The sequence below is a fragment of the Bufo bufo genome, chromosome 1 (assembly GCF_905171765.1).
Source record: "Bufo bufo chromosome 1, aBufBuf1.1, whole genome shotgun sequence".
Lineage (NCBI taxonomy): Eukaryota > Metazoa > Chordata > Amphibia > Anura > Bufonidae > Bufo > Bufo bufo.
The window spans coordinates 686,224,996-686,246,334 of NC_053389.1; the positions used below are offsets into that span (position 1 = coordinate 686,224,996).

Sequence of the window (21,339 nt, forward strand, 5' to 3'; positions counted from 1 at the left end):
TCCAATCAGTGCTACCAGTGTCTGACTGTGCAGGACACACCCCCAACTGGTAACACCCATCTGTACCTTTACTGCAAGCTGCTGACAAGTCATTCATAAACTTCTAGCAGGAATAATACAGGAAGGGCACAACATGGAGCCATACGAACCGTTATTACAGGGGGGGAGCAGGTCCGCTTTACCCTGTGCACGGTGTGGAGTTATGTGAGGACATGGTTGTGAATATTTCGTATATTTTTTATATCTCCTCCGCTTCACTGTCTCTGTAAATGCCGCAGGCTGTACTTTATGGGAAGTTTCTGCACTTCTCAGCACTGTGCATATGGTGTGAACAGAGCAGTAGACGGTCAACAGGCTCATGGAGAAACGCAATCTCTACAACTTGCAGTTCCACTGGGGAGAAGCCCGGGCTGAGCTCCCGCCATTGTGGTGACAGCAGCAGGCACATGCGGGCGGCACAGCACAGACACAACAAGTCCCCGGCCCCCGCCCTCCCCGAGAATCCTCTGCCTCACAACCCGCGCTGATTGGTGCAGCTCCGCGGTCACGTGACGCCCAGCTGAAATCTCAGGCAGTCCCAGCGTAAAATCCTCCCGGAACAGCCAAAATCCAGGCAGAGACGAGCAGCAGCGGCAGCCGGGCAGGAGACTAGCGCCATGCAGCCCCGCGGGTCACTTCTCGGCACTTTCCTCACTTTCTGGGCCTTCCTCAAGGTGGAAGGTAAGTCTGCGTCTAGATCGCAGTCAGTATTACATACAGGTCATTCACCTAACACTGGGTGGTCAAAGCTAGATTGCAAGCTCCTTGTCCCAATCCATGTGATTGACCTTTGTAACTTTATGTATATAATCACTCAGAATGCGTCTTCTATCCCTTTACTGTGCAGCCTATTGTTTTCTGTAATCAGCTTAGTGTTAATGGGGTCACTGAGGGGGAACCTGTATGTCTGTGTTCTCAGAACCCGCGTCCATCTACGACTTGCCCCTTTAAATGGAGCTGACAACCAGGTGGTGTGACTGTGTCCAGTGCTATGGGGGTACCTCTAATAAAACCGCGCGTGGTTTCTGTCATCTCCCACCCCTGGCTGTTTAGGGGGCTTAGACTAGTTAGGTAGTGCCGCCACCTCTCTGATGCAGATTGAGTTGGTGTTACTTTGTTTCAAAGTCTTTCAGCGGAACGTCTATTATTGTCCCCGGTCGCCCTGTACGCCGTGACTAAACCGCCCACTCGCGGCATGACTTGTCCTAGGGTGGGACCGCCCGGTTATAAAAAGTCAGTAGGTAATGACGGTGGAGACAGGCTCCTCTTCTGGCCTGATAACAGAGAACAATAGCATGCCGTGAATTGAATTGCTAATAGAGAGCTAAACAGGATTAGTCAGATAATGACTGCATAATATGGACAGTCCCTTTAAGCCGGAATTAATAGGAGGAGAGTTTATTCCCCGTCGGTATGAGGCTTCAGCCCCAGACACGTTTGTTTTCTGGCATCACTGACATCTGATGCAGGAATGAGATCATGCTAGAAGCCCAGCAGCCTATAGGAGCCGATCAGCGAGCAGGGGCCTGAGATTCTGCTTAGTAATACCGTCCTATATGCTGGATCTGTAGATTAGATCTCCAGATCTGTCCTCTATTGACCCCAGATAATCGTGTCTAGCCTACAAGAGCCATCTGGGGGCGTTACTCACCGCTAATTCACTTAAGTGCTTAGTTTATGTAACCGATGGCCCTAAAGTTGTGTGTTTGTCTTTTACGTTTCCGATGTTATCGGTATCTATTGTGCGATAGAAAATGAGTGTTTGGAGCCACATAAAGGACTATGTTAGAGAGCAGGGATTGCGGTTTTCTTTGTCAGAAATACACTTTAGCCCCTTTTGGCTGGTCGCATGCTGATTCCCCATAAACACGCTTATGCAGCTCAACCACACAGCTTTTCAATAGAAGCCGAGAGATAAGCGGCTACCCCGACAAGGTCAGGAGACGGCTAAGCTGGCCAAAAAATGAGATTAATGTCGGCAGGACTAGCAGATCATCCAATGTGTACGTTGATGCCTTGATTTACCTCCTTAGGCCTCTTGCACACGACCGTATGGATTTTGCGGTCCGTTTTAAACTGATCCCCTTTTCAGTTTTTTTTTGTTTCAGTAGTGTTTCCACTTCTGTTTTGCCGTTCCGTTTGTTTTCAGCTTGTGATCCGTTTTTTGTGGATCGGAAACGGAAGCATACAATAATGTTTAAACAGTACATAAAAAAATTTGGCTGTGCATAACATTTTCAGTAGATGGTTCCGCAAAAATGGAACAGATATGGAAGACATACAGATGCATTACGTGTTTTTTTTTTTTTTTTTTTTGTGGAACCATTTATTTGAATGGAGCCACGGAACGTGATTTGCGGGCAATAATGGGACAGGTTTTATCTTTGAACAGAAATACGGAAACAGAATGCATACGGAGTACCTTCCGTTGTTCTTGCGGATCCTTTGAAGTCAAGGGTTCCGCATATGGACTGCAAACGGAACACAAAAAAGGGAACGGGAAAAAAATTACGTTTGTCTGCAAGAGGCATTATCCTGGGATGGAAGGAGAATAAGGCTGATGCATTTGAACATGCCTGATCCTTGTGTTCTCAGGGGAGATAAGCCAATGCTGGCAACGGCTTTCTGCAATCAGAACACACGCATACTCGGCAGAGTTCATCATGGCTCAGGATGAATAGCTGTCAGCCGACTGTACATGGAGGAGGCAGTGGAGATGGCTGTAAGGGCTGATTCACATCTCCAGCACAGGAACAGCCTGCCAAGTTCACCGGATCTGGCATAGCCGAACATTATAGTCAGGCCGTGTCTGGTTATGTAAGATCTGGTGAACTTCAGCAGGTTGTTTCTCTGCTGGATCAGTTAAAGAGGACTTTTCACCACTCCAGACATGCCTGTTTTAATAGCTTCATGCATTCCCCATGTAATAACAATTCTGGAGCATCTATTCTTATGTCTCTATGTTGTGCCATTCCTTTATTATTTCTACTTCTACTATAATTAAGAATGAATTTCTAGCAGTCTGCAGTAAGGATACAGAGAGGGGAGGTAACCAGTTGTGGTGTGTACCTGCACAGACTCATTCTATCCAATCAGTGCTGTGCAGGTACACCCCCCCCCCCCCCCCAACTGGTTACCATCCCTCTGTACCCTTACTGCAGACTACTAGCAATTCATTCTTAAAGGGAACCTGTCACCGGGATTTTGGGTATAGAGCTGAGGACATGGGTTGCTAGATGGCGGCTAGCACATCCGCAATATCCAGTCCCCATAGCTCTGTGTGCTTTTATTGTGTAAAAAAAACAACGATTTGATCCATATGCAAATTAACCTGAGATGAGTCCTGTCCCTGAGATGAGTCAGGGACAGGACTCATCTCAGGTTAATTTGCATATGTATCAAATCGTTTTTTTTTTTACAGAATTAAAGCACACAGAGCTATGGGGACTGGATATTGCGGATGTGCTAGCGGCCATCTAGCAACCTATGTCCTCAGCTCTATACACAAAATCCCGGTGACAGGTTCCCTTTAACTTCTACTAGAAATAATAAAGGAATGGCACAAGATAAAGACATAAGAATAGATGCTCCAGAATTGTTATAGCTTCATGCATTCCCCATGTAATAACAATTCTGGAGCATCTATTCTTATGGCTCTATGTTCTGCCATTCCTTTATTATTTCTGCTAGAAGTTAAGAATGAATTGCTCAGAAGTTCAAAAAGGTGAAGATATCTAGATTATATGCTAAACTCCAAATGGCACTGGCAACTGTAACACCTTTCAAAAGCCCAAGTAAGTGGGAGCAAGAATTGAATTGCCCCCCACTACAGTGGCCCACTATTTACAGGAGCGTGAGAAAGGCGACAGTTTCCAGTGCGCACAGGTTAATTCAATTTAAGATTCTCCATAGATTGTATTATACGCCCAAAATCCAAGGAAAATTGCCTCAAAATAAAAACCGGGATTGTTGCTGCTCTAAGTGTGGATATGTTAATGCAAACTACGTCCATTTGCTTTGGAGCTGCAGTAAAATAAGAAAATATTGGGATGAGGTTTTCTCTGCCCTACAGGAGGAGTCTTCAATGAACTATAACCCGGGGATTTTGATAGTGATCTTTGGAGATTATGGGTCAGAAGTGGAAGTCCCGCCCGAGGTCAGACGGATTTGGATGAGGGGATTGATGGTGGCTAAAGTTATATTGATAAAGTATTGGGGCTCTGTCTCTCCGCCCTCGACAAGGGAGTGGGGTTCATATCTTCAACAAATTAGAATATATGAGGATATTGAAAGGAAACGGAGAGTTGCACGTAGAACTACATAGCTATATTTAATACTGATAATATTCTATACTTGAATGAATGGAGTGGACGACAGCCAATGAGGGGTGGGGGGGGGGGTTGATATAGTCATTTCTCTTATTATTGCAGGGGTGAACTTAGGATGATGTGTAGAACTTCTTCAAAATGATGTTTATGATTGTCATACTGGGTACACCATTGTGACTAATATTGGTTTATGTATTAATATTATGATTTGAAAAATAAAAAATTCTTAAAAAAAAAAAAGAATGAATTGCTAGCAGTCTGCAGTAAGGGTACAGAGGGATGGTAACCAGTTGGCGGGGGTGTACCTGCACAGACTCACTCTATCCAATCAGTACTGTGCAGGTACACCCCCGCCAACTGGTTACCACCCTCTGTATCCTTACTGCAGACTGCTAGCAATTCATTCTTAACTTCTAGTAGAAATAATAAAGGAATGGCAGAACATAAAGACATAAGAATAGATGCTCCAGAATTGTTATTACATGGGGAATGCAAGTAGCTATTAAAACAGACATGTCTGGAGTGGTGACGGGTCCTCTTTAACGGAGATGTGAATCAGCCTTTATAATGAGTTAAGCTGGTCATACATGTTCGGTAGCTGTCAGGCATCTCTCCTGACTCCTTTCCATCTTCCCCATACACATATGTATATTCATTGGGGAGAGAGGAGAAAGCTGCTGCCAGACGCCTCTAGCAGTGGCACATCTCTTGGGAAAACAAAAAAGTTTGCATCAACTTGGGAGCGGCCTATACACACTAGATTGTCGGCTGAACCTGTCATTCCCGGCGGGTTCAGCCAACCATACAGTAATTTGAATGGGATCTTTGGCTGTCTAATGTTTATGGTCAGCCTTAGGCTACTTTCACACTTGCGGCAGCTTGCCGGATCCGTGCTAACACACGCCCACCGTGCTGCCAGATGTCCGCTCTCGGTCTGTGTACATGAACATTGTTTTTTCATCATCTGTGCGTACAGGAAAAATTGCAGCATGTTCTATATTCTACATTTCCATATCATCTGCATGACAAGGAGATTGACCCCTGACTTCTGTAGGGGCAGAAACAGAGAGAGGTTAAATCGCCCCCTCCCACCATCAGTCTTTTCCTGTCCCTACAGAGGCCAGGGCAGAGGAAGGTCTCCCTGCATGAAGGGAGATAAAGAAAGAAGAACTTTTATTGCGCTATGTGTGTCAGTTGTGGCACTTATCTGATTCCAGAGGTCCCCCCTGCTTGCCAGCGGTCTTATACTAATGCTGGAGGGGAGGGGGGGGGGGGGGTTCAGGAGGGCTCTGGTTGATCCGGAGCCTGCTCCTGGGGCGGCGTCTTCCTCCTTGCCCCTGGTGGGTTAAGCTGGGAGTGAGTGCCCGGCGCGTCTTGCCTTCACTGTTCCGTCACTTCCGGTTTTGTGATCCAGGAGGCGGCGTGCAGTGTTCCGGATGACTGCGTATAGCGGGGAACCATAAGTCATGACTGATCTGAGGTCTGATGATCAGCATGTCTGGTCCAGAGCCGGATGTTCCTGCGTCGACCTCCGTAAGTTCCCTGCAGGGTGATTTACTTTTACTTTTATATCTATATGCTCACTATGCATAATGGGTTCACTCTTAGCTTAGGTCAGGGAGTCATAGATCCGATCTCCCTCTCGTTTCTTTCGTGCACAGTGGTTATTTGGCACCAGGTTGCAGAGATATATTTTACACCAAAAAACGTTTTTTGATCTCTAAACATTGTGTAACCTTATTCCCATTGGGTTTTGCACCCGAGTGGAGTTTTTAAATTTTTTTCTTTATAATTATTATTTTTTTTCTTCTTCTTCCCGGTGCTGCCATTTTTATATCTCGTCTCATAGGTATCTAAAGAGGCACAGAAGAAATAAAAAACAAAACAAAATGGTGGGTGACCTTAATTAATACTTAACTGTTAATGTACAATTAAAATAATAGCCCATTAAAGACAAACAAACAATCGCAGACACACATAACACACAATAGTGCAACCTCAAAATTGCTGAACCATATCAAAAGTATTATCAAAGGTAATTGACCCTTGATAAGATATAGGTTGGGATAGGAGGGAATCCACGTGCTGGGTGTCTTTCCCTACAAGTCCCTACTTCAATTACCATACTCTATCTATCCCTACACAGGGGGTGAAAAACGCTCACCCTCAAAAGGGCGCCCCCCTGTGTCACTCCTGACTCCTTAGATGTCCCTACTTCGTGCCAGTTGACTGCCCAGCTTCGTCAGAGGGAAGGAAGCAACCACAAGGGCCCTGGTATGGATAAAGATAACTTTCCTAACACATTTCGTTGGCCTTGGGACAACTCATCAGGGGACTCAACAATATATCAGCAGTTTATAAACAAACTAGAAGTTCAACTTAGCTTCAGAGTGGAGATGAAGGCTCAATTGGATGCAGAGGTATAGTCTGGAAGTCGCCGTCCATTCCACCCCACAAAGGGAGGCCCTCCGTTTTCACATGCTGTATGGTGTCCAGCCGGGCTTTCGGCAGCGTACAGGGTGGAATGGATGGCGCATCATGTTAGATTTCTTAATTTTTCTATAAGCCTCCCCACATTTTCAACACAACCTCCAAACCCTGGTTTCCCAACAATGTCACCCTGCTGTCCCTCCCAGCCCTGTGCCCACTGTGCTCCCCAATACTCCTGCTTAAAAAATAGTGACCCCCAGTAGACATAATGTCCCTATGGTGCCTCCAGCAATTATAATGCCCCCTAGAGTGCCCTCCCCAGTAATAATAATGTCTGCTAAAATGCCCCCAGTAATAATAAAACCATATATTGTGCCCTCAGTAGTAATGCCTGACCTGTATAGTGTCCCCCATTATGTCCCTGTAATAGAAATGCCCCTACATTAATATCTCCTATTTTACCCTAGGTAAAAATGACACTATAGTGCCCCTAGTAGTAATGCCCATGTACAAAAAAAATCCTGATATAATGCCCCCCAGTGCATCCAGTAATGCCCCATATAGTGCCCTCATAAAAAAAATGCCCTGGTAATGCCCCCTATAGGGCCTCAGTGTTAAAAGTCCCCAGTGCCACCAGTAATGGCCCTTATACTGTCCCCTGTATAAAAATTCCTCTAGAGGGCCCAAATATGCTGCCAGTTATGTCACCAACAGTGCCCTTTCAACACTAAAGCCCCCCACAGCGCCCCTCCAGTAGTAACGTCCTCCACAGCACCCCTCCAGTAGTAACATCCCCCACAGTGCTCCCATTGAGTAATGCCCCAAAGTGTCCCTTCAGTATTATGTGCCCAATGCCCCCTGCCTGTTAGTAAAGGCTCCCAAGTTGGCAGTGAAAAAAAACAACTAATACTCACCTGTATCCCACGTTCGCCGGTGTTCACAATGCAGGCCACAACCTCTTCTGGTCTACGACCACATCGCTTCACTGTGTCCCGGGGCAGGCAGGCGTGATTATGTCATCACACATGCGCTGGCCGTGATGACGTCATCACGCATGCCTGCGTGGATATTTACTACCTCATAGGCTTCAGGCCTTCTAAGCCTGAAGCCTGAGGGTGATCGGCAGAGAACCATCATCTCCTGTGCCCTGCCGCAGTATTTAACTGCTGAGCTGCAGTGGCGGGTCTAGTTGCAAATGGCGACGAGACTAAAAAGTCTTGTCGCCATTTGTAAATTCTAAGTCGCATTGGCGACCATTTTGGTCACCATCTGCACTGTAGGAAGATCTTGGAAAAAGCCTCAGATAAGAAAAAGGGTTTTCCCGAAGACAGGCCATTTTTCGAGCCAGGATAGATCCTATAGGAGAAAGGGAAAATCGGGATGCTGGAGCTACCCCAAAGGAGGCAGAGAAGGGGATTTCTCCTCAATCCACAGAATAAAACCAGTGACAAGCAATGACGCTAGCGTAGGGGGGAGACTAAAGAATTTTCTTTAATCCTGGGAAATATCCTCAAATCCCTGGGCCCGGGAGGTAGTCAGTTGGGGCTACAAGTTTTCTTGAGTCTCCCCAAACAGGTTTTTAGTGTCAAACCTTGGATCTTTGAGTGTTCAGAACAAAGTTTGGCAGGGAGTTCAGGACCTTATAAAGATGGGAGTGGTGGTCAAGGTCCCATTTTCAGACCAATGAAGGGGATTCTATTCCAGTTCTTTTCTAGTAAAAAGATGGAAGGGTCATGCCGAACTATAATGATTCTAAAATTCCTGAACAAGTGTATATCTTGCAGGAAGTTCTGGATGGAATCCCTGTGGTCTATAATGCCTCTAATACGAAAGGACACTTTAATGTGCACGGTGGACTTACTACCACATCCCGATTCATAACAACTCTCAGAAATATCTTTGGTTTGCCATCATAGATCAGAAAGGCAGTGTTCACCATTATCAATTTACGGCGCTTCCATTTGGGATTTCCTCCGCACCCAGGGTTCACCAAGCTTGTAGTCGATATAGGAGCGTATCTGAGACAAAGAGTTATTCTTAGTACTAGGGATGTCCCGATACAATTTTTTTTAAGACTGAGTACGAGTACCGATACTTTTATCTAAGTACTCACAGATACCAATTACCGATACAAATTTTAACAATAAAATACACACACATGTATTTTCTGACCACTGACCAACCAAATGGCCCAAAAACAGAACTATAACATTCCAAAGAGACATTATACTGTATGGGGGCCACAAAGAGACATTATACTGTATGGGGGCCACAAAGAGACATTATACTGTATGGGGGCCACAAAGAGACGTTATACTGTATGGGGGCGGCCACAAGGAGACGTTACACTGTATGGGGGCGGCCACAAGGAGACGTTACACTGTATGGGGGCGGCCACAAGGAGACGTTACACTGTATGGGGGCGGCCACAAGGAGACGTTACACTGTATGGGGGCGGCCACAAGGAGACATACTGTAAGGAGTCAGGACAACAATTTTTGAAGCCCCTCCTCAGTATAAGGGTCCATTCACACGTCCGTTTTTTTCTTTCCTGATCTGTTCCGTTTTTTCAGGAACAGATCTGGACCAGATCTGGACCCATTCATTTTCAATGGGTCCTGGAAAAAATCTGACATTGAGCTGTCCGTTTTTTTCCAGGACCCATTGAAAATGAATGGGTCCAGATCTGGTCCAGATCTGTTCCTGAAAAAACGGAACAGATCAGGAAAGAAAAAACGGACGTGTGAATGGACCCTAATAGTCTTGTGGCCATCATACAGTAATGTATATTTCTTCTTGCCCTAATGCCTGCTTTTAGAGATCAATGTGCAGCTTGCAGGCAGGAAGGGAAGGACCAGGGCCATAGAAGACAGACACTATCTCCTTTAGAGGGACTCGCTCCTGGCAAACACAGCTCTGCTGCAGTGAATGCAGTGGAGCAGACGGTGATGTAATTGCAGGGACTCAGAGAATCGTCTGAGAGTTTATTAGTTAAAAGAATCGAATGAGTCACCGAGTCCGTGCCTGGCTTCCTGCTCTGCTACATGCACCCTGTACACACACAGCCCCACTACATGCTATGCTAATAATGCCCCCCCTTCCCCCCGGACGGACTTACAGGGAGTCGCAGAGCAGGAAGTCTGGCAGGGACTCGGTGACACGGTCTCTGACTCATAACTAATAAACTCTCAGACGATTCTCTGAGTCCCTGCACTACGTTCCCTGTGCGGTGGGTCAGTGCTGGTTGCCTGATTGGTTGGAGGGCGGGGAGGGGCGGAGCTAGCTTCCATTGTAGGCTCCTATTACACTGCCTGCTGCTGCCTCTGAAGCTGTATCAGCTGTGCGAGGTCCATGTACTCGTGCAAATGTCCGGTATCGATACCGATACTGGTATCGGTATCGGGACATCCCTACTTAGTACCATATCTAGACTATTTTCTTCTAATAGGTGATAAAGTAGACCATCTCTTATCCGACCTAAACTCCTTTCTATCCAGACTGAAAGAACTGGGCTGGATAGTGAATGTCGACAAATCTTCTCTACAACCGTCAACAAGAACAGGGTTCCTGGGGGGGATCTTGGACTCTCAGATTCAAACCACCTTTCTTCCCCGAGAGCAGATCCAATCTCTAACGGAGAAAGTCAGAATATTTCAGGAAAAGGTTTGTTCCATAAGGGAGGCGATGAGTCTGCTGGGCCTGCTAACATCATACACTCCTTCGGTAACATGGAGTCAGTTACATTTTTGTACCATACAAACCTGGATTCTCAGGATTTGGAACAAACAGCAAAATACTCTAGATCGAAAAGTGCTCATCCCATACACGGTAAAAACGTCCCTGTGTTGGACAGTCCCAAGGAACCTCTCCAAAGATGTAGTCTGGAGGAAAACTCCCTTTGTCCAGATCAAAACAGATGCAAGTCTGTTAGGATGGGGAGCAAAGGTTGGAGACTATTATTACCAGGACTCCTGGCCCCAGTTGGTCAGTAATCCATCCTCAAATTTCAGAGTGCTGTGTGGGAATCCTTGAAGGTGACGGAAGAGAATGTGTGGGGTTACCACCTGAGGATTCTCTCAGACAACAATTGTTGACCTCTCCCAGGATCTTCCACAGAAGAACGTAAAATCCATCTCAAAGGGTCACTGAATCTAGAGGCGGACTACCTAAGTCGAAGGAAGCTAGACCAAACAGAGTGGTCTCTAAACTCAGAGGTCTTCAAAATGATCGTCGACAGATGGGGAGACCCAGACGTAGACTTGTTTGCTTCAAGGGAGAATGCGAAGGTGGAAAAATTCGGTTCCCTAGACCCCCGGGGCAATCCCTGGGTGATAGACGTGTTCGCATCAACATGGGATTGGAGTCGGAGTTACGCCTTTCCACCACTTCCTCTTATTCCAGGGAAAACAAAACAATAGCTAATCTTAGGGAGACCAGCTACAGAAAACACTGTGGAGTCTCATTTAAGAGTCTCGACACAGCAATCCAAAGTGCAAAGCTCCCTGGGAAACAGTGATCTGCAAAATAACTGTGGAGCCCCAGTTATGGGTCTTCAACACAGTGAAAGCCAGATATCCCTCAAAGGAAGGAAAACCGAGCAAAGGGGTGTCCCCATTACAGAGATCACCAAATCCACCATCTTAAGTGGCCCCTATGTCAAGATCCCGCTCTTTTACAAGGGTGATTCAGAAAATCCAACAAGAGAATTCTACAGTTAGCCTAATAACCCCATTTTGGCCAAAAAGGAGCTGGTTCTCCTCTCTCAGGAGACTTTCCATCTCGAATCCTTGGACTCTTCCGTTCAGGAAGGACCTTCTTCATCAAGGACCCATTCTGCATCCCCATTCAGAATTCTTGAAATTAACAGCTTGGATCCTGAGGTCCAGATATTGAGGCGTCAAGGTCTTTCAGATAAGGTGATGGCCATGCTTAGATCATGTAGGAAGAAAGTGAGCTCCGCCATCTACTTAAAACCTGGAAAAGGTTCTTTTCCTGGTCTGGGAAACCATCTCCGAATTCTGAGAAGCCGAGGATTCGGACAATCTTAGAATTCCCGCAACAGGGACTAGGTCTGGGTCTTAGACCATCCATTTTAAAAGTCCAGGTGTCGTCTCTCAGTTGCTTCTTTGACTCAGATCTTGCAAATCACAGGTGGATAAAGAGATTCATGAGAGCAGCTTCTAGGCTAAGACCCACATTCAGATCACATGTACCCTCCTGGGACCTTAACACAGTCCTGAGTCTAACATTATCTCTGTTTGAGCCCCTAAATGACTATTCAATCAAGTCTTTCTTTCAAGACAGCTTCTTTTTATCACAATCACGTCTGCAAGAAGACTGGGTGAGACCAGGCCATTTTCATCAGGGAACCTTATCTCGGAATTCTAGAGGACAGAATAGTCCTCAGATTAGATCCGGGGTACCTTCCTAAAGTAGTGTCGCATTTCCATAGGGATCAGGAAATTATCTTACCATCTCTTTCTAATAATCCTACAAACCATGAAGAATCTGTTTTTCATTCTCTCGATGTTAGACGTACATTTCTAAGTTATCTTGAGTCTGCCAAAGGGTTCAGGAAGTCTGATAGTCTTCTTATTCAGTTTTCAGGGAAGAATAAAGGCCAGAGAGTTTCAAAATCTTCTATAGCTAGATGGATTAAAGACCCTATTTGCCTTTTGCTATGAAACTCATGGTCCACCTCTCAGGCAGAAAAAGCAGAAGCATCCTTAGAAGACATTTGTAGGGCCGCAACCTGGTCTAGTGTACATACATTTATGAAACGCTATCAGTTAGATTGATTTTTCCAATACTTCCGAGCTGTGGTTTGTACGAAAAGTCCTTCAGGCAGTCGCCCCCCTTAATGTTATAATTTGGTATATCTCCTTGTCGTGGTGATGATATGGAAATTCGGAATTAGTCTTACCGGTAATTCGTTTTCCATGAGATCACCACGACGGCACATTAATCCCTCCCATTTTATTTTTCTCTTCTTTTTGTGGAGATGATGGGAGGTTTTGTCCGCGTATACCACGGGACAAACTGCTGCAGCGTGGCCTCCCATTAAAAACAATGGGATGCAAAAGAGTCAGACCAGCACCTCCATACTATTATATAAAGGGAGTTCAGGTGCAAGCTACCTTGGCTGCAATGCAAAAGCAAACAAGAACTACAAGTAGCAGCACACTGCTCCCTGCACAAAGACACATGCAAACATTGAAAACATGAATAACGGTAAGGGTCCATTCACACGGATCCGCAATACACCCGACCGGCACCCCCCATAGAACTGCCTATTCTTGTTCGTAATTGCGGACAAGAATAGGACATGTTCCATTTTTTTTATTTCTATTTTTTTGCATTGCCGCGCTCCGGAAATGCGGATGCTGAGAGCACATAGTGTACTCTCCGCATCTCTTCCGGCCCGATAGAGAATGAATGAGTCCGCGCCCGTTCCTGATTATTGCAGAATGGATGCGGATGTGTGAATGGACCCTAAACTGCATGACTGCTATCTGCTATACTAACTATATGAAAAGTAGAAGCTCTTTGCACTTTTTGATCAAGAATATGTCGGGCCCATCTACCAGAAACAGAGTAGGGTCCTGTCTGTTAGAAGCTACCTTAACAGTCTTGCCTCTCCTGGGCTTTTGGTCTACGAATTCCGGTATCTCATGGTTGGGTAATTACAGCTTCCACTTCCGTTCAAATGAATGGTACAGAAAGCCGTAATTACCCTGCACTGCCTCCACAATGTAGACAGCGAGCAGGTAAACAATGACGAGCACAGGCGTCGCACAAGTGCCACAGCTGATTGGTAGTGGTCTGCTCCCTGGCACCCCTGCCAATCTTGTATTGAGGATCTAGCCTGAGGATCAAGAGGGTTTAAAACGTAAGTGACCCAGCATTTCAATTAGTCTCTCTGTCATCAATTTATGATGCCTTCAAATAGAGCAGAACAAAACTTGGGAAAGTTTCCTTTACGGGTAGGTTTACACTAAGGTGTTTTTTTTGTTGTTTTTTTTTTTTTAAAAGGAGGTTTTAAACCAGATTTTCCTGCAGATTTTTCAGGCAAAGTCCAAAAGAGGATTTGAAAGGAATGGAAATTTAAAGGGAGAACTTATACTTTATTAAAACCTCCTCCAAAAACGTCCATGTGAACCTGCCCTAAATGTTTCTTTAATTTCAGTCTACAGTGAAGAGTCACCACGGACTGTTTACTGCTAGTTCCCTGGACTCTGCAAATCCTCATCCCCCCCCCCCCCCCAATACACAGGAAATAGTTGTCACTGTCTACATGTAAAGTGAAAAAAATGAAAATCCCTGAGAGCAGAAGGTTAAAGTGGTACTCTATTGCCATCTTGGCCTGTGCTGGCCGGAGTTACAGAACATCCGTGACTCCCATAGCAGTGGATGCTATCTGAGCAGCATCCAATTACTGAAGTGTCAGTTATGGAAACAGCGTGGCACAGCCAACTCCGCCATTTATGTAACTCTGTCCCTGGCCGACGCTTATTCTGGTTATTCCCATCTTGCCCATGAAATTGATGGATATGTAAAATCTCTAAAAAAGAAGGGGTATAGTTAAGTCACAGAGCTTTTAGCTCTCTGTACCCGTTAATGGGGTTGTGACATAATCAGCACTTATTGTCTTCACTGGATAGGTAATACGTGTTTTTATTTCTGGGGGTCTGAAGGGCGCCCCTTCCCCCCTTCCTCCTCAGTGATCAAGAAGACATGGTGGCAGGACCTGTTCAGAGCGAAACTGATGGGTTTTGCTTGCAAGTTCAATGTTTTTTTTTCTGCAACTGCCTTCAGTGTGTGCATTTTTTCCGTCCAGATTGTATGTGTTTCACACTCGTGAAGATAAACTTCATCTCCCTAACTTCCATCAGTGATAAGGGCATTGTGTCCGGATGTCTTCCGTTTCTCACACAAGCCCCATTCGCATCTAGGGGCTAGGACTGTATGAAAAATTCGGTTTCTATGAGATCACCACGACGGCATGACAAGGAGATTGACCCCTGACCTCTGTAGCGGCAGGAACAGAGAGAGGTTAAATGACCCCCTCCCTCCACCAACACCAGTGTTTCCAAAATTACTAAGAGCAAAAAGGTGGTGGTTAATCGCAGAGTGACAAAAAATGGTAATATAAATTTAGGAAGGTATTCTTAAAGCCAGAATAGGCATAGCCTTAATAGTCTGTGGGGCTCACTGGCTGTCATCCCGATGTGTTGTATGTGGATATTAGGCAATAGCTATTCTCCGACCCAGAAGATCCTGCAGTAATAACTTACTGTGGGGAATTTCCAGTTGCGTGTGTACTATAAGAACATCCATGGGAACTAGTCTGACAATAAACACTGCAATATATCTTCCACGCTTCTGGAAAATGTGGCCCTCACAGCACCCCAGGCCAGCCGGGTCTCGTGAAAGATGATAGCTGTTAGAGATGCTTTATCTACTGATTACACTGCTACTGAGAGAAAAACATGTGATTTATACTAAAATGAGCGCGCTGATTCCAAATATGAACTCGGAATTTGCCTGAAACGTCTAGATTTTAACCCCTTAAGGACCCTGGGATTTTTGCGTTTTGGTTTTTCACTTCCCGCTGCTTGTATTTATTTATTTTTTTAACCTTTTGAGGGGAAAAACCCTTCTTTTTTTTTTTTTTTTTTATAGCCATATTCCAACCCCTATAACTTTTTTTTTTATAGCCATATTCCAACCCCTATAACTTTTTTTTTTTTTTTTTTTTTTTTAGTTATATGTACGGGGCTGAGTGAGGTCTCATTTTTTTGCGGGACAATCTGTTCTTTTCAGTGATACCAATTTGATGTGTGTACAACTTTTTGTAAAAAAATTATTGGGTACTTTTGCCGTATGCCAATAATATTTATATTTTAATGGCCATTTTTGCACGCGGCGATGCCCATGATTTGAACTTTGTTTTTTTTTACTTTTTTTTTTAAGTCACCTTGGGTGACAATAACTGGCAATCATTAGATTGCCAATTGTGTCTATTGATGTCTATATAGACACTATTGAACACATCAGTTGCACTATACCAATACAATGCTGTATTGGTATAGTCATCTAATAGGCACCGAAGCCTGCTTGAGGCTTCAGCCTATTAGATCAATGTAACAGGTTCCCCGATCTCAGCCAGGGAACGCTGTTACCGGAGCCGAAGTGCGCGACTTTCGCTTCCGGACTGCGCAGATGCCGTGGTCACATTTGACCAAGGCATCTAAAACGGAAAGTTTATGCGATCAGCCTGCATTTGTGCTAGTAGTGCAGAACTTCCTTGGGAACAGACGAACGGCAAACTATGCTGAACTAGTAGACCACATGCTTACAGCATATGAACAACTTGGCTGCCGAATGGCATTGAAAGTGCATTTCTTATATTCCCATCTTGAAAAGCAGATACCTGAAGCACTTTTAACAGTACTGGGCTTTGCTCAAGTAAGACTTCTAAACTGAAAAACAAGACTTTTTGAAATTTTGTTATTCCATTCCATTTTCATACAGTACGCTGTTTACTAGGCAAACTGATGTAGATCAGGTAATTGTTGGAGTAAAACTCGTTCGGTTCAAAATTATTCAATGCTTTCCAAGTGCTTCATTTATTTAGGCATACTTATGCATAGCAAAATTTTGTGACGTGTTACAACAATTCTGACTTCGGATTTGTAATCCGCACACTCGATTTAATATAGGACAAATGGTTTTTGCCCAGTAGCAGACGAAAAGTTTATTTTTATTTTTTTGTTTTTGCGTGGTGTTATTGCTCTCTCCTGGGTATCTCCATCTATATGAAATAATTCTTCACTCCATGGATACAGCTGTGCTTTCCCTTTCCACCAGTAGTTACAGCAGGGACCCCGGCTTTCGCTTTTTGGTTTTAGCAGTCACTAGTAGTCGCAGTAGAGAACGGAAGCTTAGCTATAGGGGTGCCAAGGTAGCTGTCACACCCAGGCCCTGGTGGATTCTCAATACTGAATAGATGAGGGCCCTGTTTCAGATTTTCTGTTGGGCCCCAGGAGCTTCAAGTTACACCTCTGGTAGAGAATTCCCCCTACTTTCCAGTGGTCTACACCACCACCAGTACTTGCTAATCGTGGATCAATGTTTCATAGCAGAGGTCCATACAACAGTGGTGGCCGTCACCATATGACACCCGTGGCCACCTCTGCTGGGGAGATGGAACCAGATACTGACCATCACAACCCCTTTAAACTGCTTTTTCAGTGGCTCACTTTACAAGTGTGATCCATGCTGTTAGAACATGCCTGCCATTCTCTAGTATCAGATCTTTCCCAATTACAAAGAGAGCAATTCCAATAATCAGTGGTGTTGCCCCAATATATAAGGGAAGGGTTAGCAATAAATGTGTATTTTAAAGACTTCTCTATTTTCATACTATCACTGATCTACCAGCCAGGATACGTAGCACAATCTCTTCATGCTATCCCCTGTCTTCCAGCCAGGATATGTAACACAAATTGAAGGACACTGAAGAAACGAGCACAGATAACGTTTCCCAAGAAAATGTAAATGTTCTCTGGCATTGAACGTGAGAGCACAGCTGGACCTTGAAATTGCTGTAAACAATTGTCCGGCTATGACGGACAGTGCCCCCTTTATTCACTTGCTAAAGAAGCCTCGTCTTTGCATGATTAATTCTCGCTGTCCTTTAGACACCCTAGTTTCACCATCCAGAACGTATTCAGGCCATGTTCACATGTCACATCTTATATGTGGCCTCCACAGTTTTTGCTATGACAAGCTTTCCTTAAAGTTCACCAAATTATACGAACTTTTTAGATGTTCAGTTCTGCTCACTAATGGATACCCAAAATGATAAATGGTGGCCGCATCACCACATATGCAGTAGATGGTGAAATGTCAAATCTGTGGTGTGACAGCTTCTTACCTTTTTCTGATCATCTCTTTAGGCTTGGTTCAGACCTGAGCATATTCGATATGCGCTTTTTACAGGCATTTGTATCGGGCATTTTTAATGGGCAGAAACAAGCCAACGCCCATTTAGGCGCGTTCCCGCTGAAGTCTATGGGTGGGAACGCGCGACAATACGCCCCAAAGAAGCTCCTGTACTTCTTGAGGCGTAGGGCGTTCGTACGCGCTGTAAAACGCTCAGGTGAGAACCATGCCCATAGGGAAACATTTGTTTTTTGCCTGTTGAGCGTTTTACAGCGCGTAGGACGCGCTGTAAAACGCTCAGGTCTGAACCCAGCCTTAAGGAGGACCTGTCGCCTCTCCTGAACTGTCTGTTGTAGTAACTACATGCATCCCCTATGTAATAAATTCTTGGGCATCTATTCTTCTGACTCTATGTTGTGCGATTGCTCTATTATTCCTGCTATAAGTTATGAATCAATTACTAGTAGTTTGCAATCTAGGTCCAGATGGGTGTTACCAGTTGGCATTGTGTCCCTGCACACTATTCAATAAGTGCCGCCGGTGTCAGACTGTGCATGCACGCACCCCCCAACTCATAAGAATAGATGCTCCGGAACTGTTGTTACATGAGGGATGGAAGTAGCTACTAAACAGATCTGTCAGGAGAGGCGACAGGTCCTTTTTAGGGTGCTTTCAGACTGCCGTATTTCTGGGTACGCATCCATTCCGCAATTTTGCGAAATGGGTGCGGACCCATTCATTTCAAAGGGGCCAGAAAAGATGCGGACAGCACTCCGCATCTGTACTTCCATTCCGCGGCCCCCCACAAGAAAAGATAGAGCATGTCCTATTCTTGTCCGCAATCTCGGACAAGAATGGACACTTCTGTATAGGAACGCACACAGTTGGTATCTGTGTTTTGTGGAGCCGCAATTTGCAGACGGCAAAACACAGTTGTCTGAATGTAGCCTTAAAGTGCTTTTGTCGAGTAATCAACCATAACCTGATCAGACGTCGTAAGTGTTCTGTCCCTCCATATATATGGTTGCAAATATTTGTGAGCAGTTATAAAAATACATTAGTATGACGACCGCCGTGCTTACGTCCGCTAGATGTTTACAAGCTTCCGTAGACCCCTTCACTTATCAGCAAAATTCTCAACAGAGCACTAAAAAGTAACATAAAGGTACATTACAGTAGTTTTTATTCATTACTGCAAAAATGTCTGAAGACAATATTTGGATATGGAACGAGCAATAGGTCAGTGTTGGTTCTCCAATTTATAGCATGAAATGTGACGAAAGGGTTCCTAGTGTGAAGATTTAGAGACGTCATTAAAGACCATCTGTCAGCAGATTTGTACCTATGATACTGGCAGACCTGTTACATGTGCGCTTGGCAGCTGGAGGCATCTGTGTTGTCCAATGTTCATATGTCCTCGTATTGCTAAGAAAAATGATGTTTAATATATGTAAATGAGCCTCTAGGAGCAACGGGGGCATTGCCATTACACCTAGAAACTGTGTACTCTCTGCCACTGCCGAGCCCTCTGCACTTTGATTGACGGGACCAGGCGTGATAATGTTTTTTCTGCCTGGCCCTAAAAAGTGTAATACCAAGTGATCAAAAAGTCTTATGTACCCCAAAATGGTACCAATCAGTCACCTCATCCTGCAAAAACTGAGCCCCCACATAAGACAATCACTTAAAAAATAAAAACCAGTGGCACCCGCAAACAAATCCATCAAAATCTGCGCTGGAAAAGCAATATGGCGCTCCTTCCATTCTGAGTCCTGCCATGTGCCCCACAGCAGTTTACCACCACATATGGGGTGTTGCCGTATTCAGGAGAAAATGGGTAACAAATTATGGGGTGCTTTTTTTCTCCTGTTACCCCTTGTGAAAATGAGAAATTTGGGGCTAAATTTTGGATTCTATAAATAAAGGTGAAATATTTTGACTCAAATTTACCACGATCATGAAGTACAATGTGTCACCAGAAAACATTCTCAGAATGGCTTGGATAAGTTAAAGCGTTCCAAAGTTATTTACCACATAAAGTGACACATGTCAGATTTGCAAAAATCGACCTGCGATTTAAGGTGAAAAGTGGCCCGGTACTGAAGGGGTTAAGTGATTCTTCTGAAAAGTATATAACTCTTTACAACTGCTGCTTGCCCTTGTTGATAAGTTTGGCAATAACTCTGCCGTCATGTAAAGGAGCCTGTAAATATCTACTAAGTCTGAGTCTGATCGGACGCACCCACAGCCAGAGCCTACTCTACAAGCTGTATTAGTAATGGCACAGAGGGTGGTGGACCTAGTCACAGGAACTTGAGGAGCTATGACCGGAGCTGTGAACTGGCTTGTTTAGGACGTATCGCGGCACAATGCTGTGTTTTCCTCCTCAGGCCACAATAGATGAAAGTGACTGATCAGCATGAATACAGGACAGGGTGGAGCTGTGACCACCTTGTCCCTTTTGTCACCTGCAAGGGACAAAAAAACTGTTTGCCAGCAGCTGCTGTGAATTGGGACCTCTTTGAGAATAGCTTTAGGCAGTGGCTCGTTACAGGTCCTTCCTGTTCCACCTAGTAGCTGTAAGCAGCATAGGAACGATGGCAGGGCCGCTCCCTTATGTGTGTGCTATTCACATGTGGCTTCACATGCATTCGGAGTAGAAAGGCGCCCTACATTTGTAGATGGCTGGAGAGTTGGGCCACCAGCTGTCTGTCCTCATCCTCACATACCAAGTGTGCATGTATTGTGGGGGAGAGGAGCAACCTGCCGGGTTCAGCCGACGTTGGAGTCTAAATATTACTAATGCCGTATTCACCATATGAATGAATTGGAGGTACTGAGCGGATGTGTTCCTCTACCACGGCATTGCATTGTGCATGTGGAGGTCTGGCCCTGTTATATTTCGGGGACTCTGCCCTACTTGTCAGCTTGCTTACTCTGAAAATGAGGTGGTGACAAACTCCCTCTGAAGGCTATGGATACTGTTCGTCTAGCTTGTTTTACACAGTGTGTGTATAGCTTATGTTGTGCTTTTACTTGTGCCCTTTACCTAAACCGATGCCTGGGCATACTGTGACGTGTTAACAAGATTCCATGCCATGTGGTCCGTATGAAATCCCCTTAACTGAGAAATCTTTAGCAAGCTCTTTACTTTTAGAACTGATCCAGAAAGCCCAGGCTGGCTTCCTTCCTACAGTGCCACAATGCCCTTACCCAGGAATGCCAATTTGGGGGTTCATTTGAAGTCCTGCAACTTCAAGACCTGTTGTACAGGGCATTACCCTGAAAAACAAGATGACTGTAAGGCTTGGATTCCTGTCTGATGGTGGCGATCAGGCATAAAGAGTACTCTCTCAACCATTGGATACTTTTCATGACGTACTTAACAGGCGCCCACTGTGCCTCTTTTTTTGGGTACACAGAGAACATGCCATGGTCTAGAAGTGAATGGGGCTGAGCTGCGATACCAAGCACAGCCGCTCTATGCTGGTAAGCTGCCGGGAGCCTGTTGCCTTCACCACACTTCGGTGAGTGCCGCGGCTCCCTGAAACAGCTGATCGGCAGGGGTGCTGAGACTCGGAGCCCCACCAATGTG

The 21,339-nt window shown here is 45.1% G+C and overlaps 1 protein-coding gene across 2 annotated transcripts in view; it reads left to right on the forward strand.

The window, feature by feature from the left end:
* The first annotated feature begins 563 nt into the window (after positions 1-563).
* Positions 564-21,339, forward strand: part of MFGE8 (milk fat globule EGF and factor V/VIII domain containing) — a 58,424-nt gene continuing 37,648 nt past the window's right edge. For both annotated transcript variants that reach the window (XM_040414162.1, XM_040414163.1), the window contains exon 1: positions 564-720. In XM_040414162.1, the coding sequence (XP_040270096.1) occupies positions 657-720 (64 nt within the window). In that variant the 5' untranslated portion in view covers positions 564-656. The remainder of the gene's footprint in view (positions 721-21,339) is intronic.